General features: G+C 38.9%; 1 protein-coding gene across 2 annotated transcripts in view; it reads left to right on the top strand.

Annotated features, from left to right (window-relative positions):
- The window catches only part of TRADD (TNFRSF1A associated via death domain), a 266,331-nt gene that overhangs the window by 8,469 nt on the left and 231,901 nt on the right, over positions 1-25,961 (top strand). The window contains exons 1-2 of one of the 2 annotated variants that reach the window (XM_053700343.1): positions 5,766-5,907; positions 20,274-20,412. In XM_053700343.1, the coding sequence (XP_053556318.1) occupies positions 5,887-5,907; positions 20,274-20,412 (160 nt within the window). In that variant the 5' untranslated portion in view covers positions 5,766-5,886. Of the gene's footprint in view, positions 1-5,765; positions 5,908-20,273; positions 20,413-25,961 lie in introns of those variants that run through there. The other variant, XM_053700348.1, reaches the window with a different exon arrangement.

Here is a 25,961-nt window from a genome sequence, read left to right as displayed (position 1 = left end):
AATTGAAACTTTTTGGGAAGCTAGAAAGGCAGTTCTCAGAGAAGAAATGAAAGCATATATGGTCAAGATTAAAAAGAAAATGAGAGAAATCTAGCTGTCAAATCAAGTTAAAAATAAATACAAAGCATACTTAAATACTCCCACTAGAATAAACTGGACTACGTATTGTCAGGTTAAAGAGGAAAGGGAAATCTATTTGAAAGAAAAATGGTCATTAGATGATTAAAAGAGTAGAGCTTTCTTTCAGGGCTACCAAGGGATTTCAGCCAAACACCTGGCTTGACTTATACAAATAAGAAAAGGCAACAAAACAATAGCAGCAATTAAAATGGAGAATACAAGATATATTGCGTCATCTGAGATTAGAAAATGCTTTTTCAATTATTATCAAAAAATCTACGCAGAACCGAAAGTCAATAAGAACGAGAGAGAGAGATTCTGGCAGAAAATAAAGCTTCCTAAAATTACTGGCGAGGCTCTTCAGCAACTTAATGACCCAGTTTTAGAGAAGAGATTGAAATAAATAGGTATAAAAAGGATGAAGCATAATAAAGCAACGGGCCCAGATGGGCTACCATCTGAATTCTATAAAATCCTGAAAAAGTATGTATTATGTATTAACGTTAGTTAACCTTTTTTTTGTATTTTTGTGAAAATAAAATGGATTCCTCATTTTTTGCAGACTCAATAATTTCACTTATTAATAAAAAGGGGAAAGACCCAGAAGATATGCGGTCATATAGACCTATATCACTACTTAATAGTGATTATAAGTTATTGATGTCAGTGATAGCAGGCTTAAAAAAAGTGGTAGGAACACTAATTCATGCAGATCAAACAGGGTTTATGCCAGGAAGAAATGTTGTACGTAATATAAGAAAGGTTCTTATTACTCTAGATTATTACTTTAATGTGTTACAGTATGACACTGCTAGAAAAGCTATGGCCCTATTGACGTTGGATGCGGAAAAGGCTTTCAATGCGATTATCTGGGACCATTTATTCACCACACTTGGTAACTTTGTTTTTTCTGGTAATATGGTTAATTTACTGGCTTTGATATATAATAAACCTAGATCACAATTACTGATTAACGGAGAGACGTCGAAACATATTACATTGTGTAAAGGAACATGACAGGGATGCCCTTTATCTCCTTTTGTTGTTTAATATTTCACTGGAACCATTGGCAATCTGGTTGAGACAGGAAATAAGGGGCATTCATTTTGGTAAGTAGCATATAGTTCTTTCCCTATATGCAGATGATCTTATTTTATACCTAAGTAATACCGGTGTATCTATTCCTAAATCTCTCGAGATGATTCATTGCTACACTTCATTCACAGGATATAAAATCAATTACATGAAATATGAAATCCTGTGGATTTGTAAATCACCAGATAGCTATTCCCAACATAAGTTTCAGGAAGTAAAACATATTAAATATCTAGAAATCAAGCTAAGTAGGAATCCGAATGATTGGTATTCTTTAAACTATGAAGAGTCTTTCATGAATATTACAAAGGAAATTAATTGATGGACTCTACACTATCTATCGCTAAAATAATGCTAATAAAAACTATTATTTTCCCCACGGTTACTATTTCTGCTACAAAATCTCCCATTATTCATTCTTAAGAGGGACATCGCTAAATTCCAGACAGCATGCTCAATTTTCTTATGGGGTAAAAATAAGCTGCGTATAGCATTAGATATATTAATTCAGTTAAAAAAAATTGGAGGCTTCTCAATGCCCAGTATTAAATATTACAACTGGATTTCTATGATTAAATTTGGGATAGATTGGTTTACGGAATCCAATTACGTTACATATTTAGATATTGAGACAGATTTGGTAGCACCTTTTTACCTAAAAGCGCTACTACATTATCGCCCTGTAAGACTACCAAGTATAATTGGTATTATGAAGACATTTTTAAATATTATTTTAGCCTGGCAGAAGTTCTGTGCTTTATTGGGACATGACTTCAGGGCGTCAAAATTTCTTCCTATTAGGGGAAATCAAAATTTCGTCTGGACTGTATAACAAGGTATTCAAAGAGTGGCGGTTGCAAGGAATCCTTTATATTTCACAACTTAAAGGATTACTTTCTGTTATAATTTTTAAGCTAAACAACTAACATATTAAAGTTAATAAACATTAATTAAAACCTACTGACCTATATTTTCTCCAAAACTAAGTTTCATAACGTTCTAAAAGTTATATCTTTTATTCGCCGATGATGTCACGTTATCCTGCCCACTATTTTCAGCACTGCATGTTCAAAATACTTAAACCAATAACTTTGTGTTTAAAGCACCATTTTGAAACCTAGGTATTGTAAACGGATTGGTACAGAGCAAAGGATACCCACGGAGTGGGTTTGGAAAACAATTAAATTTGCAGACAAGATTTCTGATCTTCGGTAGAGATATGTTAATGAAATGCTATTGATAAAAAGCGTATTTGGGGTAGTTAGTTAGTAACAGGCATAGAAAATATTTACTTACAGTGGCCCTTTAAGCAGGAAAATAGCAAAATGATTCAATCATTTGTGATGATGGCAGCTAGATACCATCTCCCTGCTATTTACAGGTTAGAGATTATTTCTTACAGACTGCGAAAATATGGCTTTCAATGGGGAGCACATGAAATGTCTTGTGGTATTAAATTATGCAGCGCAGGTAATAGATCTAAAAAATTTTGTTTTTAGTGCTTTATTTCCCATTAAACAGTTTTTTGCTACTTTGGAGGATTTTCGTCATTTGCTTCCTGTGCAGCCTGATCTTTTGTTTTGAATAGATCTATATCATTCTGGTAAATCCTTTCTGACAAGACTAGGACAAATTAATATAAAAAAAACTTGAAGATAGATTAAGGAAACTCTTTCCAATAATAACGGAACAAGATATAATGAAAAGTATTAGACAATCGGAGATTGCAACAAAGGTAATATGCTGGAATGAATCTCAATTGAAATTAGTAAATAATTATTACCTTACCCCAAATAGGATCTATAAATGGACTAAAAATAAACAAAGTGAATGTGCTAAATATCAAGCGGAGTTGGTGGATATTATGCACTATATGTGGTCGTTCCCAAAAATCAGACATCTATGGAATAAAGTTAATTTTTGGTTAAATACATTTTTGGATAATAAGATATCTTTTACTAGTACCCATGTTTGTTTTTTTGTTTTTTGTGTGCAGTGATTGTCCTAATGCTGGAGAGCAAACATTGATCAATATGACTATATTAGCCGTACGTAATTTAATACTAAAGGGTTGGAAAGCAATAACATCTCCCAGCATCAATGAACTAGTCAATAAACTTAATTTACAAATGACAATAGAGATGCATGATACGGGACTACTTTCTAAAATGCATATTGTTTTTTTTTCCCCCAAATGGAAAAAAAATATTTTAGCTTGATCAATACCAGTTCGGCCACAATTCCTTGATATTTTCATGAAATCAGAGGTTTTCCAAGAGTTTATTCTGGAAGGTACTCTTCCACAGCATTGGATGAATACCAGAAGGCCAGTGGTTCAGTTGGATAGACCTGGTGCCGGCCTCCCAGGGAGAAAGAGAGGGGGGTCATGGTGGGGTGCCCCCCCCCCTAAGAACACAGTCTGAGTCTTTTATATAAGTGAGATATTGTGGGAGATAGAGGTACAATAATATTAACTGGAAACTCAATATATTGCAGAAAATGGATCTTAGTAACATGAATATATGATGTGATGATACTGTGTTCCTTAATAGGAAAGCAAATTTATGAGATATTAGTGGAAAAGCTTCCAATAAATTAGGGTATCATGTTTGTGTTTCTGTCTTTTTTTCTGTTGTTTACTTGTTTATCATTTGTATGACAATTTATATTAGAAAATGAACCAACCTTAATGTACACTATATATAAGGAGCTGTGACTCCATAAGATATTGTCTTTATTTCGGAATCAATAAAGTTGGTTTAAAAATATGCATGTGATAAGAGACTGTCTAGTGACTTAGAAAGAGGCAGACATTTTAGAGGGTTTTAATGTTATAAAGTATATTAATATAACAATGTTGGTTGTGCCAAGTTGAGGAATGGATAGTAAAGGCAATATCTATTTAAGAAATAACAATTTTTGTGTAGACTGTCCCTTTAATATTTAAAATAGATGTTTTTCTGTATTCTTAATCACTGTAAACCTCTGTCTTAAGTATAAGAGTGATAATAATATGTTTTAATCCCATAGAGTATTTTATTATTTTACAGATTTGCATTGCTGTCTATGTGGAAATGGGTTAAATACATAGTTGTTGCATTGCCTGCATATTAGCAAAATGCTTCTAGACATAACATAGTATATGTACATATGCCAAGTGCACCCTCATTCTAGAACAGCACCTCCTCAGCACATTGTTTGCTCAGTTTGTGTTATTGCTGACCGATGCCTGTTGCCCGGCCTGTTTATGCAGGCGAATGATGGTTCGCAAGGTGTAGCTACATATACCCTGTGAATAGTAACCGCTATTACTAAACAACTATAACTTTTACTTTAAGCATTTTTGCTAATATAAGTTAGTGGAAAATTGACTTAAAGGGACAGTAAACATCTTACAATTATAATATAAAATGTTTCAATAAGCTTAGTATAGCAACTTTATATACTTTCATTATCTATTTTGCTCTTTTTTTCCACTAAGGGTTTTCCAGTTAACTCAGTGTTTTACAAGGCTAACCCTGACACACATTGTACCTAAATGGCTTCATCAGAGATGAGATAAAAACTACAGAGGATATTTTGTTAACATAATGATTGTGACTAGCAAGGTCTACTCCAGGAACAAGCCCACATTGCCTCCTCCAAATAAGCCAAGTGATAGATGGAGTTTAAATAGTGAAATACATTAAAGGAACAGTCAAATGTTGTATTGTTTAAAAAGATAGATAATCCCTTTATTACCCATTCCCCAGTTTTGCACAGCCAACATGGTTATATTAATATACTTATTACCTCTGTGATTACCTTATATCTAAGCCTCTTCTGACAGCCCCCTGATCACATTACTTTTTATTTATTATCTATTGACATGCATTTAAGCCAATTATTGCTGTGTTGTGCACAACCAACAGGCGTGAGCACAATGTTATTTATATGACTCACATGAACTAGCACTCCCCTGTTGAGAAAAGCTAATAATAAGCATGTGATAAGAGGCTGACTTTAATGACTTAGAAACAGACAGAAATGTGAAGGTTTAAAGGTTCTAAAGTATATATAACAATGTTGGTTGTGCAAAGCTGGGAAATGGGTAGTAAAGGCGTAACTTTTAAAGCAATAAACATTTTTGTGTCGACTGTCCCTTTAATACATACTGTTCTGTAACTGAAAGTGACCTTCTCTAGAAATGAAGTTACTAAAACATTAAAATATATGTATTCTGCACTTTTTACACTGACCATTATTTAAGAAACAACAGGACATGCAGGTAGCAAATCCAAATCCCCTCCCTGCTCACATGAGCAGTCCCTAGTCACTAAGTATAAAAAAGCCTGCCAGCCTTTCTATGAAGCAGGCTGAGATCCCTAAACCAAACACACTTCCCCTGCACTTGTTACAGAGCACAACAGGAAGAGACTGGGATCTGTGAACTTTGTAAGGGGATTATTGCAAAACTACAAAACCACTTAATTGTTCAGAGGATTTGTCAAGAAGAGAAGCTGCACAGTGCTGTGGTGAAAAATGTTATAAAAAAAAAACCTATTCTCACATAGTTATTCCCTCACTGTTTAGTGTTGTGCAACAGAATCCGTGCGACATTTTAAATTCTTGTAACCATCCAGTATGTAGCATTCAGCTTAAAGAGACAGTAAAGTAAAGAGGATCGGCGTTATGTTTTACCATAACGCAAAGGTAAGTATTTTAAAAAAAATAAGCATCTTTGAAAACTTTAATGAATTCAAGTGCCCCTGGATAAAGCATGGCATTTTAAAGAACTTTTTCCAATTTACTTCTATTATCAATGTTTAATTGTTAGAGTAATCCTAGGTGAGTTTAGGAGTGTTCACATCTTAAAGGGATATGAAACCCATGCATTTTCATTTGTGATTCAGACAGAACATACAATTTAAAAAAAAACAAGTTTCCAGTTTATTTCTGTTATAAAATTTGCTTTGTTACAATGATATTCTTTGTTGAAGAGATACCTAGGTAGCACAACATGGCAGGAAATAGTGCTGCCATAGAGTGCTCTTATGTTTACATCCCCTTTAAGAAATATTCATGTGTTCGCTATGGGTTTCTTTATGTTGTGAGCCTGCATACCGGAACTGTGGTAATATTTGTAATCCTGTTTGGGAATTTGGGAATTCACCAGCTTGATTTACTGGAAAAATCAAAGGAACAAGCATGGTTTTATTCCATGAGGTGAGGTTAACCTGCTTAGTGCTGGAGGAGAATGTAGTGCACTGCAACAAATGGCTTTGGTATTCAGTAGAAACTGTTGCAAATTCTGTTTAAATTGTAATAAATTATTTTTTTCTTTAATCTTTTAAAATTCATCTGTACTAATTAAAGGGATATGAAACCCAACATTTTTCTTTCATGATTCAGATAGGAAATGCAGTTTTAAACCACTTTCTAATTTATTTCTATTATCAATTTTTATTCGTTCTCTTTTTATCTTTTGTTTAAAAGCAGGGATGTATGCTTAGGAGCCGCATTGGTTTTGCAAGAATGTTATCCATTTGCAAGAGCAGTAGAGGACAGCACTATTTTCTGCCATGTAGTGCTCCAGATGCCTACTTGGGTATCTCTTCAACACAGAATAACATTAGAACAAATCAAATTTGATAAAAGAAGTAAATTAGAAACTTTTTTTAAAATGGTATGCTCTGTTTGAATCATAAAATACATTTTTTGAGTTTTATATCCCCTTAAAGGGACATTAAACACTAAATAAATGCTAGATAGAATGATACATTCAAAGAAAAGATTAGTCTGAGAATAATATGTAGATAGATTTTTTAAAGTTTCATTAACTGTTTAAATATTGACAAAATAAGTATAAAGTTTTAGTGTCTATAAAACAATGGGAGCTGCCATGTTGTAACTTAGGTTTCTTTCTCTGCTGTGGCCAATTAGGGGCTATTATAAATATGTCACTAGAGTGTGCAGCCAATGGTTGTGTGGAATTGCACTTCAATTTCTAACAGGAACTGAAAAGCTCACAATTTCAGAGTGAAATTAGAGGAAAATAAATAATAAAAGTATAGTGCAGAGTTTTATTTATATACATGATTTATCATTTTATATTACCATCTCAAAGTGTTTAATGTCCTTTTAATACAAGTGTTTTACAGGTATTGGAAACAATATTAATAAATTGTACAGGTTTATAGAATTAACTTCACATAAAGTCAAGCTCCGCGAGGAATGCGCCAGCAGCATGTTATTAGCCATCGGCCACCCTGAAGACAAGTGCATCGCCTAAACGTCATTGCTGCCAAGTGACTCTTGATCACTTTGATGTCTGACCGTTGAGACCCCTGACAGCCTGTAAAGCTGCTCTGTCATCATCCATCATAAGGACATCTCATCTTGTACAAAATGAGAGCAGAAAAAAATAAAGGTTCTTATGACCATCTTAGCCTATTCACCAATGGTCCCACACTGCCTTTATTACATTCAGGGTGATTGTAACTCATTGAGGCTTTAACCCAGCCCTCCTTAGAGGAATACCCTCAACTTACCCGACACAGCTGAAGCTATGGACAGTATTTGCAGCTCCCCTGGGTCCTACAGGTGACTGAGCCCACATAATCAAGCGCTCGAGTTGGTTTTACACTGACTGCAGTTGTCATCTTTAAACCAGTGATAAAGTTGTGATAGAACTGGCCACGGAGCTCTTACCTCTGCTGAACATGCTTATCTTCAGCTGCACAGACTTGCGTGAGGAATTGAGATTGGCAAGAGAACAGGCCTACGCTGTGTCAGATGAAGCACCAAGTGCTTTTGGTTTGGTGCCAAATCCAATGCATGCATGTTTGCTCAGCACTTTCCTAACTAATCCTTAAAGAAATCCAGTCCAAGTTCGGGAAGTTCTTGGAGGGCCACCTCAAACATTGCTGGCAACTGACTCTCCTCTTAGAGGACCATTATAGAATTTGTGATGCTCAGATAGAGACTTGCCCTGCTGGGGTTGAGCAAAGCCTAGTGCATACTTCTCTACACCATTATTAGATATGGGGAATCCAGGTTACTCAGCCCCACTCAGCATTTCTACACCCTGCAGGGTGAGCATATTATTATTCAGTGCAACTGAACCTTCAAAAATATCAATCTCTTTTTTTATTGATGCTTAATGCTGGTTACACTGAATACTGTCTACTATGCTCTTTTAATTTTCAAGGTAGAAAAGGCCAAGGAACTAATAACATATGTACATATCACCCTAAGAGAGGTGTTGGCTAGGTAGCTATACATCTGCTTTAGCTGATTACCTGTTAAAAGCTTGTAGGAATTAACAAAGTGTTAATTACCTATAATGAGCTTCTATTCTTACAGATCTCACATCCTGCAAAGAGAATTTACTGTTGAATAATGAGCCATTTAGTTATTTTTTATTCTTTTGTTTCATTTTTAAGTAGTTTTTCTGTGTATTTGTCCATTCTATGACACTATGCCATGTGTACTATCTATAGCCTATCTTGTAATGTATTTCACCCTAGCTTGTACTGGAATATACTCATATTCATAAATTACAGCCCTAAAGGTCTGCAGTACTTTTGATGTCCTTGACATGCAGTCGAATGTACAACTTCTTATTTTTTTCTATAAATTAATTTGTTCCTCTGATATTACAGCTCATGTTAATACAAAATAGGTTATTTAACAGAGTAACGTTCTCAGAGAGCTAGTTTTTATAATGAGGACTATCTATAACTAACGAAACAGATGAGCAAGTCATTTAGGATTATATTATAACATTGATATATTGATAGCAAATACACAACAACATTGTCTTACTTTGTTTATTTACATCCTAAATACTGAATTAGGGCTTTCCCAGGCATAATACAGTGCCTTAGATGAACAGAGCCAGACAGATAGCTCAGCATGCTAAGGCACTGTGGCTGAGCTCTGTAGCAACCCAAGACAGATAGCTCAGCATGCTAAGGCACTGTGGCTGAGCTTTGTAGCAACCCAAGAGTTGCAGGCTCGATCCCTGGCAAGGTCTACTCAGTCTTTCATCCTTCTGAGGTCGATATAATGAGCAGCGCCTTGAGACCCTTACGGGTGATTAGCCGCGCTTTACAAGTACCCAATGCATACATACAGTTTTGATAGGGGTTTTTTGTTTTGTTTCCTTTTAAGGTTATTATAGTTAAAATGTGAGGAACTGAGACATCCTTATGAGTGGGATTCAGATATTTTGTTATATCAATGAAGGTGCTCCCACTTGAGCTAATTTTGTTTTTTAATGGGACAGTCTACAATATAATGTTTATTGTTTTAAAAGATAGATAATCCATTTATTACCCATTCCCCAGTTTTACATAACCAACACTGTTCTATAAATATGCGTTTTACCTCTGTGATTACCTTGTATCTAAGCATCTTCTGACAGCCCCCCGATCACATGACTTTTTATTTATTATTTATTAAGTTGCATTTAGTACTGTGTTGTGCTAAATCTTAAATAACTCCTTGGGCGTGAACACAATGTTATCTTTATGGCCACATGAACTAGCAGTCTCCTGTTGTGAAAAGCAAATACAAAAACGTGATAAGAGGCTGTCTATAGTGCCTTAGGAACAGGCAGAAATTTAGAGGTTTAAATGTTATAAAGTATATTAAGATAACAATTTTGGTTGTGCAAAGCTGGGGAATTGGTAGTAAAGGCGTTATCTATCATTTTTAAGCAATAACAATTTTTGTGTAGACAGTCACTTTAAGCATTCCATTGATGGATTGAGCAAAAATACTCAGTGTTCACTGTGTTCATTAAACTTTCTCTGATTATTAACAGAGATTGCAGATTAAAGGGCCACTAAACCTTAAAAATAATGTTATATAATTTTGCAGAATAGTGCAGAATTATATAACATTATATTAGCGCAAACATTATAAAACATAATTTCCCCTTTGAATTTTATTTAAAAAAAGGCTGTTTTACAGACCCGCTCTCTGTGATCTTCTGAGCGGGTCTGTTTTTTTCAAACAGCGCATCGGGCCAGCTGTATAGTCACAGCCCGCGCCATTATACACAGTTCAGCTCGCTCCTGCTGTCTGACAGAGCAGGAGCGAGCTGCACTTAGTGTTATGCGCGGTTGGGCCGGGCTGTGACTATACAGCTGGTCCGATGCGCTGTTTGAAAAAAAAAAAACAGGCCCGCTTAGAAGATCACAGAGAGCGGGTCTGTAAAATAGCCTTTTTTTTAAAAAATTCAAAGGGGAAATTATGTTTTATAATGTTCGCGCTAATATAATGTTATATTATTCTGCACTATGTGCAGAATTATATAACATTATTTTTAAGGTTTACTGTCCCTTTAATATTCATTTTGTGATATGTATTTAGTTTAAAGTTTCTTACAGGATTTATATTATTATAGTTTTTGTAGTGAACAGTGCTTGTATCTGCACCTATGATGTATTCTGCTCTCATATTGTATATACATATTTCCTCAAATAAAAAAGAATTTGCTAAAGAAAAGAGCAGTTTATGTTTTCATTAATTTTCTTTCCACCTATTATTTAAAGAATCACCAAATACAATATAATTGTCAAATACACAATTAAAAGACTTTGGAATAGCACTTTAAATTTGACATGAACATCAGAATATTTTTTGGCAAATCCAAATTTTCCTCTCCTTGTATCACGTGATAGTCATCAACCAATCGCAAAATACACATATTCTGTGCACTTTTACACATTCTACTTAGAGCTGGAGGCTCAAAGTGAGAACATAAAAAGAATGTGCAGATTTTTATAATGGAAGTATATTGGAAAGTTGTTGTTTTTTTGTTTGTTTTTTTAAATTGAATGTTTTATCTGATTCATGAAACTTTTATTTTGACTTTAGTGTCCCTTTAACAGCTGCTAAAGGGTCGATTTACCAAAGGAATTCGCCAGCCTTCAACCCCCCTACAACTCCAGGTTCTCACAAGAGAACCTGCAGTCCATATTTTACAATCAGCGGTCTTCAGATCGCTGCTTACCTAACCTCTCGCCACCTCTTAGGTGGCAAATTTCAATCTTCCTGGTCTCGTCCGACCGGAGAGATTGACAGCTTCTGCCCGCAGGTGATTAGATTTGCGCGGGCAGGGGGGCGGCGTTGCACCAGAGTGCAAAATTGCGTTCTTGTGCAATGCTGAATTCCAGCAGCGGAATTCAACCCGACAGAGGCGAGCTGCGGCAGACAGGGGAGCGTATTTACGCCCTTGTCCGCCGCAACTTGATAAATCGACCCCTAAGTAGTTACACACAGGCTCATTTGTTCACCTGGCATGCTCCTGTATGACTCCAGATCAAAGGTCACATACTTGCAACACTTATATTCCATATTCTTATCTGGATCACCATGGGAATGTGCTCAATAAAGTAAACTGGAGCTGTTTTAATAAGAATGTTCCTTTAAATGATTATATATGTTCAGTTAATATGTTCAGCCCTACATATGCTGATGTGCTGGTATCTCTAATTGCTTAGAAAAAGAAAAGCAAGTAAATATAGAGCAATGGATTTTTTACAAGATTTTATTTATGCTAGAATCAGATGTTTTAGTGAAATGTGAAAGCTTTTCTGAAATATAGAAATTTATGGGACTAGTAGTGAGTTTCCCTTCAAAAGAGAAGCAGTTAAAAGGTATAATATGCTTCAAGCTGGCGCTGTTTTGGAGCAGGTATGTGTCATTTCCTCTGCCATTTTTGAGGTAAAGAATAATGTGTTGCATGTTTATATGGTTTTTGTGGTTGTTGAAAGAAGAAAACATTTTCAGGTGATGTAAAAAGATTAAAAATGTTTGACTTGCAGACTTGACAGACCTGAATCTGTTTTACCTGAATCTGTTTTACCTGGGGTTGCCACCTTTCTTGGAAAAATACAGACGGTCCTAATAAGCATAACTTAGCATAAAGCATTATACAACTCAGAAACTAAAGATGCTTGGAATTATTTTAAATCGCTTTTCTTCTATAAAGGTAAGACGAGTCCACGGATTCATCCTTTACTTGTGGGATATTATCCTTCCTAACAGGAAGTGTCAAAGAGCACCACAGCAGAGTTGTCTATATAGCTCCTCCCTTAGCTTCACCCCCAGTCATTCTCTTTGCCTACTCTAAGTACTAGGAAGGGTAAAGTGAAAGAGGTGATAAAATATTAGTTTTTAATTTCTTCAAGCAAGAGTTTATTTTAAATGGTACCGGTGTGTACTATTTACTCTCAGGCAGCAGATGGATGAAGACTGCTGCCTGGAGGATGATAATCTTAGCATTTGTAACTAAGGTCCATTGCAGTTCCCACAGAGGCTGAGGAGTACAGGAAACTTCAGTGTGAGGAACGGTTTCATGCTATGCAGCAATGAGGTATGTTCAGTCATATTTTTCTGGAGAGACTGTGTATTTCAGAAAGGCTGACATTATACCCAGGAGGGTAAGGGTAAGCAATAATCCTAGAGCTAAAAGAAGGGCATTACTTAGCATTCATATGGGGCCAATTACAAATATGGTTGACACTGAATGGCAAATGTTTGTGAACAAACATTTTTTGATTTGGGAGTGCTTTAACGTTTTTGTGGGCAATAACGTTTTGGGCAAACTTTATTAAGGGCACACATGGCTTAACGTTCGGGTCTTAGAACCCACATGGCTAGTTCTAACCGCTCTGGTGCGGTTCTTTATGGCTGAGGAGACATCGAGTGAGATGGACGGGGCCTATTTTCGCGCCTCAGATGCGCAGTTAGTTTTATCAGCAAGCAGCAAGCTCTAACTCCTGAGGGCCCTGGTGTATGTTTTGGGCCAAATCGAAGCTTTTACCCCACATTTTCCTGAGGGCAGGTAGGGCCACAGCAGGGCTGTGGCAAGGTGCTGAGAGTGTTTTTTTCCGGATCTGGGCCTATTTTCGATCCGGTTTGGAAATTAAGGGGTTAATTCTTAAAAAAAAATTTGTGGTGCAATCTTAACTACCTATATTGTGTCTACATACAAAATTTTGAAAAATTTGGTGCATGTTTAGGCTGTTTTGCAGAACGTGTATGCTTTTTTCTCTTAAAGGCGCAGTACCGTTTTTTAAGATTATTTTTTTCACTAAATAAAGTGTTTTCATGCTTGTTTGTAGTCATTACTAGCCTGTTCAACATGTCTGACATTGAGGAAAGTCAATGTTCAATATGTTTAGAAGCCATTGTGGAACCTTCTCTTAGAATGTGTCCTGAAAGGTCAATAAATTGTAAAGAACATATTTTAGTTACTAAAAGTATGTCACAGGATGATTCTCAGTCAGAAGAGAATCAGTTTATGCCATCTAATTCTCCCCAAGTGTCACAACCATTAACGCCCGCACAAGCGATGCCAAGTACTTCTAGTGCGTCTAATTCTTTCACCCTGCAAGATATGGCCGCAGTTATGAATACTACCCTCACAGAGGTTTTATCTAAGCTGCCTGGGTTGCAGGGGAAGCGCAGCAGGTCTGGTGTGAGAACAAACGCTGAGCCCTCTGACGCTTTATTAGCCATATCCGATGTACCCTCACAATGTTCTGAAGTGAGGGATTTGCTGGCTGCGGGGAGAGATTTCTGATTTAGGAAATATGTTCCCTCAGATAGATTCAGATATGACGGCTTTTAAATTTAAACTAGAACACCTCCGCTTATTGCTCAGGGAGGTTTTAGCGACTCTGGATGATTGTGACCCTATTGTAGTTCCAGAGAAATTGTGTAAAATGGACAGATTCCTAGAGGTTCCTGCCTACACTGATGTTTTTCCGGTCCCTAAGCGGATTTCAGAAATTGTTACTAAGGAGTGGGATAGACCAGGTATTCTGTTCGCTCCCCCTCCTACTTTTAAGAAAATGTTTCCCATATCGGACGCCGTGCGGGACTCGTGGCAAATGGTCCCTAAGGTGGAGGGAGCTATTTTTACCCTGGCTAAGCGTACAACTATACCTATAGAGGACAGTTGTGCTTTCAAAGATCCTATGGATAAAGAATTAGAGGGTCTCCTGAAGAAAATATTTGTTCATCAAGGTTTTCTTCTCCAACCTATAGCTTGCATTGTTCCTGTAACTACTGCAGCGTCCTTTTGGTTCTAGGCTCTGGAAGAGGCTCTTCAGGTTGAGACTCCATTAGAGGATATTCTGTATAGAATTAGGGCTCTCAAGCTAGCTAATTCTTTCATTACAGATGCCGCTTTTCAATTGGCTAAATAGAATTCAGGTTTTGCTATTTTGGCGCGTAGAGCGTTATGGCTTAAGTCCTGGTCTGCTGATGTGTCATCAAAAGCTAAGCTTTTAGCCATCCCTTTCAAGGGTAAGACCCTATTCGGCCTGAACTGAAAGAGATCATTTCAGACATCACTGGAGGGGAAAGGCCATGCCCTTCCTCAGGATAAGACGAATAAGATGAGGACCAAACAAAATAATTTTCGTTCCTTTCGAAACTTCAAAGGTGGTCCGTCTTCCTCTTCCCCTGCCGCAAAGCAAGAGGGGAATCTTGCTCAATCCAAGTCAGTCTGGAGACCTAACCAGACTTGGAACAAGGGTAAACAGGCCAAGAAGCCCGCTGCTGCCACCAAGACAGCATGAAGGGGTAGCCCCCGATCCGGGACCGGATCCTGTAAGGGGCAGACTTTCTCTCCGCTCAGGCTTGGGCAAGAGACGTTCAGGACTCCTGGGCTTTAGAAATAGTAACCCAGGGGTATCTTCTAGATTTCAAAGATTCTCCCCCAAGGGGGAGATTCCATCTTTCTCAATTGTCTGTAAACCAGACAAAAAGAGAGGCGTTCTTACGCTGTGTAGAAGACCTATATTCCATGGGAGTGATCAGCCCAGTTCCGGAAACAGAACAGGGGCAAGGGTTCTACTCCAATCTGTTTGTGGTTCCCAAAAAAGAGGGAACTTTCAGACCAATTTTGGATCTCAAGGTCCTAAAGAAATTCCTCAGAGTCCCATCCTTCAAGATGGAGACCATTCGTACTATTTTGCCGATGATCCAGGAGGGTCAATATATGACCACCGTGGACTTAAAGGATGCGTATCTACACATTCCTATCCACAAAGATCATCACCAGTTCCTCAGGTTCGCCTTTCTGGACAAGCATTACCAGTTTGTGGCTCTTCCCTTCGGGTTGGCCACGGCTCCCATAATTTTCACAAAGGTGCTAGGGTCCCTTCTGGCGGTTCCAAGGCCGCGGGGCATAGCTGTGGCGCCTTATCTGGACGATATCTTAATCCAGGCATCAACTTACCAACTAGCCAAGTCTCACACGGACATCGTGTTGGCTTTTCTAAGATCTCAGGGGTGGAAGGTGAACGTAAAAAAGAGTTCACTTATCCCTCTCACAAGAATTCCATTCCTGGGAACTCTGATAGATTCGGTGGACATAAAAATATTTCTGACGAAGGTCAGGAAATCAAAGATTTTATCCATCTGCCGAGCTCTTCATTCCATTCCTCGGCTGTCAGTGGCTCAGTGTATGGAGGTAATCGGTTTAATGGTAGCGGCAATGGACATAGTTCCGTTTGCTCGCTTGCATCTCAGACCACTGCCACTTTGCATGCTCAAACAGTGGAATGGGGATTATGCAGATTTATCTTCTCAGATAAATCTGGACCAAGAGACCAGAGACTCTCTTCTTTGGTGGTTGTCACAGGATCATCTGTCCAAGGGAATGTGTTTCCGCAGGCCAACGTGGGTCATAGTGGCGACGGACGCCAGCCTATTGGGCTGGGGTGCAGTCTGGAATTCCCTGAAAGCACAGGGCTTGTGGACTCAGGAGGAGACTCTCCTCCCAATAAATATTCTAGAACTGAGAGCGATATTCAACGTGCTTCAGGCGTGGCCTCAGCTGGTGTCGGCCAGATTCATAAGATTTCAGTCGGACAATATCACGACTGTAGCATATATCAATCATCATGGGGGAACAAAGAGTTCTCTAGCGATGATAGAGGTTACCAAAATAATTCGATGGGCAGAGACTCACTCTTGCCATCTATCAGCAATCTATATTGCTGATTTTCTAAGTCACCAGACTTTTCATCCAAGGGAGTGGGAACTCCATCCGGAGGTGTTTGCACAATTGATTCAGCAATGGGGCACACCAGAATTGGATCTGATGGCGTCTCGTCAGAATGCCAAACTTCCTCGTTATGGGTCCAGGTCAAGGGATCCTCAGGCAGTACTGATAGATGCTCTGGCAGTACCCTGGTCGTTCAACCTGGCTTATGTGTTTCCACCATTTCCTCTCCTTCCTCTTTTGATTGCCAGAATCAAACAGGAGAGAGCTTCGGTGATTTTGATAGCACCTGCGTGGCCACGCAGGACTTGGTATGCAGACCTGGTGGACATGTCATCTCTTCCACCATGGACTCTGCCACTGAGACAGGACCTTCTGATTCAAGGTCCGTTCCAGCATCCAAATCTAGTTTCTCTGCGACTGACTGCTTAGAGATTGAACGCTTGATCTTATCCAAGCGGGGGTTCTCTGAGTCTGTCATAGATACCTTGATTCAGGCTCGAAAGCCTGTCACCAGGAAAATTTATCATAAGATATGGCGTAAATATCTTTAATGGTGCGAATCCAAAGGCTACTCTTGGAGTAAGATCAGGATTCCTAGGATTTTGTCCTTTCTCCAAGAAGGATTGGAGAAGGGGCTATCAGCTAGTTCCTTAAAGGGACAGATATCTGCTTTATCAATTCTACTGCACAAACGTCTGGCAGATGTTCCAGACGTTCAGTCATTCTGTCAGGCTTTAGTTAGAATCAAGCCTGTGTTTAAACCTGTTGCTCCGCCATGGAGTTTGAATTTAGTTCTTAAAGTTCTTCAAGGGGTTCCGTTTGAACCTATGCATTCCATAGATATTAAGCTTCTATCTTGGAAGGTTCTGTTTTTAGTTGCTATCTCTTCGGCTCGAAGAGTTTCTGAACTATCTGCATTGCAATGCGACTCGCCTTATCTTGTTTTCCATGCTGATAAGGTGGTTCTGCGTACCAAACCTGGATTCCTTCCTAAGGTTGTTACTAATAAGAATATTAATCAGGAAATTGTTGTTCCTTCTCTGTGTCCTAATCTTTCCTCTAAGAAGGAGCGTCTATTGCACAACTTGGACGTGGTTCGTGCTTTAAAGTTTTACTTGCAAGCGACCAAAGATTTCCGTCAAACATCTTCTTTGTTTGTTGTCTATTCTGGAACACGTAGAGGTCAAAAAGCTACGGCTACCTCTCTTGCCTTTTGGCTAAAAAGCATCATCCGTTTGGCATACGAGACTACTAGAGCGGTGGCTTCCACATGGGCTTAAAAATGATGCTTCTGTTCAACAGATTTGTAAGGCTGCGACTTGGTCTTCGCTTCATACCTTTTCCAAATTTTACAAATTTGATACCTTTGCTTCTTCGTAGGCTATTTTTGGGAGAAAAGTTCTTCAAGCAGTGGTGCCTTCTGTTTAACCGTTCATCCGTGTCCTGTAGCTTTGGTATTGTATCCCACAAGTAAAGGATGAATCCGTGGACTCATCTTACCTTTTATAGAAGAAAAGTAAATTTATGCTTACCTGATAAATTGATTTCTTCTATGGTAAGACGAGTCCACGGCCCGCCCTGTCATTTTAAGACAGATTATATTTTTTTGATTTAACCCCTTAATGACCGGACCATTTTTCAATTTTCTTACCCTTAATGACAATGGCTATTTTTACATTTCTGCGGTGTTTGTGTTTAGCTGTAATTTTCCTCTTACTCATTTACTGTACCCACACATATTATATACCGTTTTTCTCGCCATTAAATGGACTTTCTAAAGATACCATTATTTTCATCATGTCTTATAATTTACTACAAAAAAAATAATAAAATATGAGGAAAAAATGGAAAAAAACACACTTTTTCTAACTTTGACCCCCAAAATCTGTTACACATCTGCAATCACCAAAAAACACCCATGCTAAATAGTTTCTAAATTTTGTCCTGAGTTTAGAAATACCCAATGTTTACATGTTCTTAGCTTTTTTTGCAAGTTATAGGGCCATAAATACAAGTAGCACTTAGCTATTTCCAAACCACTTTTTTTCAAAATTAGCGCTAGTTACATTGGAACCCTGATACCTGTCAGGAATACCTGAATATCCCTTGACATGTATATATTTTTTGTTAGAAGACAACCCAAAGTATTGATCTAGGCACATTTTGGTATATTTTATTCCACCATTTCACCGCCAAATGCGAGCAAATAAAAAAAAAAACTTTACATTTTTCACAATTTTAGGTTTCTCACTGAAATTATTTACAAACAGCTTGTGCTATTATGGCACAAATTGTTGTAAAAGCTTCTTTGGGATCCCCTTTGTTCAGAAATAGCAGACTTATATGGCTTTGGCATTACTTTTTGGTAATTAGAAGGCCGCTAAATGCTGCTGCGCACCACACGTAAATTATGCCCAGCAGTGAAGGGGTTAATTAGGTAGGTTGTAGGGAGCTTGCAGGGTTAATTTTAGCTTTAGGGTAGAGATCAGCCTCCCACCTGACACATCCCACCCCCTGATCCCTCCCAAACAGCTCTCTTCCCTCCCCCACCCCACAAATGTCCCCGCCATCTTAAGTACTGGCAGAAAGTCTGCCAGTACTAAATAAAAGGAGGTGTTTTTTTTTTTATAAAAAAAATAAAATATTTTAGCTGTGATGGACTCCTGCCTTAGCCCCAACCTCCATGATCCCCCCCCCCCAGCTCTCTAACCCTCTCCCCTATCTAATTGCGGCCATTTTGGGTACTGGCAGCTGTCTGCCAGTACCCAATTTGCCCAAAAACAAAAGTATTTTTTGCTCTTTTGCTTTTTTGGGGGGTTTTCTGTAGTGTAGCAGCCCCCCACAATACCCCTCTCCCCCTCCCAGATCCTTTTATATTATTTAAAAAAAAATCTTTCCCCCCCCCTTCCCTCCTCATTGGTGTCAGTGGCCAGCTAAAGCGCGCGCACGCGCGCCCCCCGCACGCTCCCGGCACCCGGCGTGCACATTGCACTTCTAGGAACCGGATGCCGGGTAGCGATGGGCCGCCCACCCGCCTCCCTGTTGCGCTCCCACCCACCAACGAACCGGCACCATCGCTACCGGTGCAGAGAGGGCCACAGAGTGGCCCTCTCTGCATCGGAGTCTTCTAAAAAGGTATTGCAGGATGCCTCCATATGGAGGCATCACTGCAATACCCTGAGAGCTGCTGGAAGCGATTGCGATCGCTTCCAGCACTCTCTTAGACAACTGACGTACCAGGTACGTCCATTGTCATTAACTACTTGTTAATGCATGACGTACCTGGTACGTCAGTTGTCATTAAGGGGTTAAACTCAGTCACCTCTGCACCTTGAAGTTTCTCCTTTTTCTTCCTGTACCTTCGGTCGAATGACTGGGGGGAGGAGCTAAGGGAGGAGCTATATAGACAGCTCTGCTGTGGTGCTCTTTGCCACTTCCTGTTAGGAAGGATAATATCCCACAAGTAAAGGATGAATCCGTGGACTCGTCTTACCATAGAAGAAATCAATTTATCAGGTAAGCATAAATTTACTTTTTTAGATTGGGTTCCCTCACACTTTGAAGTTTTATCCAGCAAAACCTTTATTTCTGTATTCTTTATTATGTACATATGCACCAGTCATACAGGTAAAATAGCAGTTGAATGGAAGTCAAAATTAAACTTTTATTATTCAGACAGAACCTACCATTTTAATATCTTCCATTTTACTTTGGTTTTCTAATATACCTCTCTCTCTTGTTATACTTTGTTGAAACATAGTTTTTTCTATGAGAGCATACTGAGGTAGTCTCAGAAGTGTGCACGTGTATTGTACACTATATGCATAGCATTGTTACAAACACTGATGTTGTGTAGTCTACACTCCTTAGCTTACCTTAGTATGCTCTCATGGAAAGGAGCAAAGTTCAATTGCAAAATTTACAGAGACTCATTAAAGTTTAATTTTGACCTGTTTAATCATATCCCTTTAATTTTTGCATTGCCTTTATTAGAAAAGGGTTACCCATCTGTAATTATACCTTGCTGTTTTGTATCTTGTAGGCCTTAAAGATGGCCACCACTCCTAATGGGTGGATTGGGGGTGCATACCTCTTTGTCCAATCAGACCAGACCTCACTCCCCGATCAGTATAATAGCAACAGACTTGAGGTGTACAGAGCACTGAGATCTGCATTGTCAGGTAAGTTGGGGTTGGTTCTTTGTCTTGAGATGAAAGATAAATGAATTATCCTAATACTAGTGTGATCTCGTCAAATGTATTTTTATTTTCAAAAGCACAACAGATTATGCAGCACTTGGTGAGTATAATATCATTATAGCGGCTGCCACTATTTGAACCTTTCGCTGCTAAGCCTTTTTTACACCCCAGTTCTAAGCCAATTTGGAGCTACCTACATTTAAACCTTATTGTTAGCCAAATTTTAGTGAGTGACCCACATAATTTTTTTTTTTTAGCAGGCCCAGCAGATTCACAATATACCATAATTATATTTGTTTCATGGTATGTGAGATAGCTGCGTCAAAAACTGTAAAAAAAAAAAAAAAAAGGGCCAGTGACCACTTCTGTTAATGTGATCACCTTACTAAATTGCCATTAAAGTTAGGCACATGGGCTACCCTGGCCTCCTGGAAACACAAACCTTATTTTGGTTGGGCAGAATCAACTCCCTGACAAATCAATATATCAACTACAAAAAATAATAAACTCTTTTTCTCTGGAATCATAAACGACCTAGAATAGCTACCCATACCCTGTACCGCAATAAACTACATGGAGGCATAGGCGACCCAAATCTCCAACTCTACAAACACGCAACTTTCATGTCTGGAATAGTGGACTGGTACAAACACACAGACCACAAGGAATGGGTAACCTTGGAATCCACAATTTGTGGAGGCGTTCAGCTGGGAGGACAATGTTGGTCACCAGATATTCAAGATCGTGCCAAACCTACTAAATCTCCTAGGCCCCTCACAGTTCAAGAAACACTTACAACATGGGATAAAATACTAAGATCATGTAAGTCAATTTCATCACCACAATCTCCTTTGACACCACTCTTCAATGATATCAAGTCCCTTACCCAACTCCAAACACGCACCCAGCACATTTTAACAATACACCGTTATACCCTGGTATGCAGCTCTTCAAAACGGCAAATTAAAAACTGAACACAAAATTCTATATATTCTGAGTCTTGTTCACAATAATTTTTTGATATACCATCAAATCTTACATGGCCTCCAGACTCGCCCAAATAAACACTATCTCTAGACCTATGACGCCATTTGAATCTATGTGCCATATACCTCTGCTTCACATGGGCACCCTCTCTCTATCTTATAAGCTCCTTTCACATCAGACTGCACAACCACCGACATATGTTGGACATGTCATCTGAATGGCCATCAACCAACTAAGACATGGGACAGGATATATAGACAAATGACCTCCTCAACTTCATCTATGCGGGTCGCCGAAATGAATATTAAACTGCTATGCAGATGGCATTATACTCCAGACAAATTGGAAAAAATGATACCTGGCTGTGATGCGGGGTGTTGGAGAGGATGTGAACACAGAGGTACATTCACACACATCTGGTGGTCCTTCCCACCTGCGCAACAATACTGGTCAGACATTAATAAAGAAATAGCATCAGTATTGGGCTCTCCTGTCCTCCTCACACCGTGGACATTCCTGTTTAATGTTCTCCCCCCTATATGCTGCACATATAGACTTAAACTCCTGACAGACAGTAATGATTAATACGGCTAAAAGATATATTCCATATAATTGGAAAAAACTCACTTTACCTACTGTTCAATTCTGGAGAGACAGGGTTGGCATGGCCTTAAACTTAGAACAGAATCACTACATCAAGATAGGAAAACTAGATGACTTCCACGCTATTCGCTTCATCTGGGATGAGTACCGAACCTCCCTAACACCCTTAAACACTGGCAAATAACCCGCTAGAGAGTTTACTATGGATACTTCTAAGGTATCCCTCGCCCCTATTCCAAATACAATATTATTTAAAGCTTGTAGCATTCTCCAATGTATTTCATGCACTGAAATAGAGATGAGTCTTACATGTAATGTATTATTCTGAAAGGTCTTGAAAAATGCTTAGATGCTATATAAGAAGCTTAATATGCCCAGTTTATTTATTTTTTGTTGTTTATGTATCTTTATTTGAATGTTACTAGCTGTTCCTGCAGAACCTAGGACTCAGCAAACTGGACTATGAAAAAAACTATTTTTATAGACGTAAAGCACTAAGACTTAAGTTACTATTGTCTAACTCAGGTTCATGCGATTTTCATGTATTAATGATCATTTGCGGTACAGTAATATGTAACATGAATGTTGTTTTCTTACAATAAAACATTTGAACTAGGGGCCCATACATGCTTTTGGGGGTTATAATATAGATTAGAGAGGCCCTATTGTGCAGTACAGAAATTACGATTTTCTCCAACATTGGTGTGTCCGGTCCACGGCGTCATCCTTACTTGTGGGATATTCTCTTCCCCAACAGGAAATGGCAAAGAGTCCCAGCAAAGCTGGCCATATAGTCCCTCCTAGGCTCCGCCCACCCCAGTCATTCTCTTTGCCGTTGCACAGGCAACATCTCCACGGAGATGGTTAAGAGTTTTTTGGTGTTTAAATGTAGTTTTATTCTTCTATCAAGTGTTTGTTATTTTAAAATAGTGCTGGTATGTACTATTTACTCTGAAACAGAAAAGGATGAAGATTTCTGTTTGTGAGAGGAAGATGATTTTAGCAGACAGTAACTAAAATCGATTGCTGTTTCCACATAGGACTGTTGAGATGAAGTAACTTCAGTTGGGGGAAACAGCAGACTTTTCTGCTTAAGGTATGACTAGCCATATTTCTAACAAGACTGTGTAATGCTGGAAGGCTGTCATTTCCCCTCATGGGGACCGGTAAGCCATTTTCTTAGTCAAACAAACAGAATAAAGGGCTTAATATGGGCTAAAAAACTGGTAGACATTTTGATGGGCTAAATCGATTGCTTTATTTGGGCATATTATTCAGATTTAGGCTAGCAATTGGCATTTATAATCTTGGGGAACGTTTATAAAACGGCAGGCACTGTGTTAGACACCTTTTTCAGTCAGGGGACCTTTCTAGTTATAGACTGAGCCTCATTTTCGCGCCATTACTGCGCAGTTGTTTTTTGAGAGCAGGGCATGCAGATGCATGTGTGAGGATCTAAAAATCACTGAAAAAGCTTCTAGAAGGCGTCAATTGGTATCGTATTCCCCTCTGGGCTTGGTTGGGTCTCAGCAAAGACTATAGCTGGGACTGTATAGGGGTTAAATTTAAAAACGGCTCCGGTTCCGTTATTTTAAGGGTTAAAGCTCTGAAATTTGGTGTGCAATACTTTTAATGCTTTAAGACACTGGTGAAATTTTGGTAATTTTTGAACGATTCCTTCATACTTTTTCACATATTCATTAATAAAGTGTTTTCTGTTTGAAATTTAAAGAGACAGTAACGGTTTTGTTTTAAAACGTTTTTTGTGCTTTGTTGACAAGTTTAAGCCTGTTTAACATGTCTGTACCTTCAGATAAGCTATGTTCTATATGTATGAAAGCCAATGTGTCTCCCCATTTAAATTTATGTGATAATTGTGCCATAGTGTCCAAACAAAGTAAGGACAGTACTGCCACAGATAATGATATTGCCCAAGATGATTCCTCAAATGAGGGGAGTAAACATGATACTACATCATCTCCTACTGTGTCTACACCAGTTTTGCCCATGCAGGAGGCCCCTAGTACATCTAGTGCGCCAATACTTATTACCATGCAACAATTAACGGCTGTAATGGATAACTCCATAGCAAATATTTTATCCAAAATGCCTACTTATCAGAGAAAGCGCGATTGCTCTGTTTTAAACACTGAAGAGCAAGAGGGCGCTGATGATAATTGTTCTGTCATACCCTCACACCAATCTGAAGGGGCCATGAGGGAGGTTTTGTCTGATGGAGAAATCTCAGATTCAGGAAAAATTTCTCATCAAGCTGAACCTGATGTTGTGACATTTAAATTTAAATTAGAACATCTCCGCGCACTGCTTAAGGAGGTGTTATCTACTCTGGATGATTGTGACAACTTGGTCATTCCAGAGAAATTATGCAAGATGGACAAGTTCCTAGAGGTTCCGGTGCCCCCCGACGCTTTTCCTATACCCAAGCGGGTGGCGGACATAGTAAATAAGGAGTGGGAAAAGCCCGGCATACCTTTTGTCCCCCCCCCTATATTTAAGAAATTATTTCCTATGGTCGACCCCAGAAAGGACTTATGGCAGACAGTCCCCAAGGTCGAGGGGGCAGTTTCTACTCTAAACAAACGCACTACTATTCCTATCGAAGATAGTTGTGCTTTCAAAGATCCTATGGATAAAAAATTGGAAGGTTTGCTTAAAAAGGATTTTTGTACAGCAAGGCTACCTTCTACAACCAATTTCATGCATTGTTCCTGTCACTACGGCAGCGTGGTTCTGGTTCGAGGAACTAGAAAAGTCGCTCAGTAGAGAAACTCCATATGAGGAGGTTATGGACAGAGTTCACGCACTTAAATTGGCTAACTCTTTTATTTTAGATGCCGCTTTGCAATTAGCTAGATTAGCGGCGAAAAATTCAGGGTTTGCTATCGTGGCGCGCAGAGCGCTTTGGCTAAAGTCTTGGTCAGCGGATGTGTCATCCAAGACAAAATTGCTTAACATCCCTTTCAAAGGTAAAACTTTATTTGGACCAGAATTGAAAGAGATTATTTCAGACATCACTGGGGGAAAGGGCCACGCCCTTCCACAGGATAGGTCTTTTAAGGCTAAAAATAAGTCTAATTTTCGTCCCTTTCGCAGAAACGGACCAGCCTCTAATTCTGCATCCTCTAAGCAAGAGGGTAATGCCTCACAACCCAAACCAGCCTGGAAACCAATGCAAGGCTGGAACAAGGGTAAGCAGGCCAAGAAGCCTGCCACTGCTAACAAAACAGCATGAAGGAGTAGCCCCCGATCCGGGACCGGATCTAGTGGGGGGCAGACTCTCTCTCTTTGCTCAGGCTTGGGCAAGAGATGTTCAGGATCCTTGGGCGCTAGAAATAGTTTCTCAAGGTTATCTCCTGGAATTCAAGGAACTACCCCCAAGGGGAAGGTTCCACAGGTCTCACTTATCCTCAAACCAAATAAAGAGACAGGCATTCTTACATTGTGTAGAAGACCTGTTAAAGATGGGAATGATACACCCAGTTCCAATAAAGGAACAAGGAATGGGATTTTATTCCAATCTGTTCGTAGTTCCCAAAAAAGAGGGAACGTTCAGACCAATTTTGGATTTGAAGATCCTAAACAAATTTCTCAGGGTACCATCGTTCAAAATGGAAACTATTCGAACGATTCTACCCACCATCCAGGAAAGTCAATTTATGACTACCGTGGATCTAAAGGATGCGTACCTACATATTCCTATCCACAAAGAACATCATCAGTTCCTAAGGTTCGCTTTTCTGGACAAGCATTACCAGTTTGTGGCCCTCCCATTCGGATTAGCCACTGCTCCAAGGATTTTCACAAAGGTGCTAGGGTCCCTTCTAGCGGTTCTAAGACCAAGGGGCATTGCAGTAGTACCTTACTTGGACGACATTCTAATACAAGCGTCGTCCCTGTCAAAAGCAAAGGCTCATACGGAC

This window comes from Bombina bombina, chromosome 1 (assembly GCF_027579735.1).
Source record: "Bombina bombina isolate aBomBom1 chromosome 1, aBomBom1.pri, whole genome shotgun sequence".
NCBI lineage: Eukaryota > Metazoa > Chordata > Amphibia > Anura > Bombinatoridae > Bombina > Bombina bombina.
The sequence above is the reverse complement of the archived record's forward strand: the minus strand, read 5'-3'. Positions and strand labels throughout refer to the sequence as shown.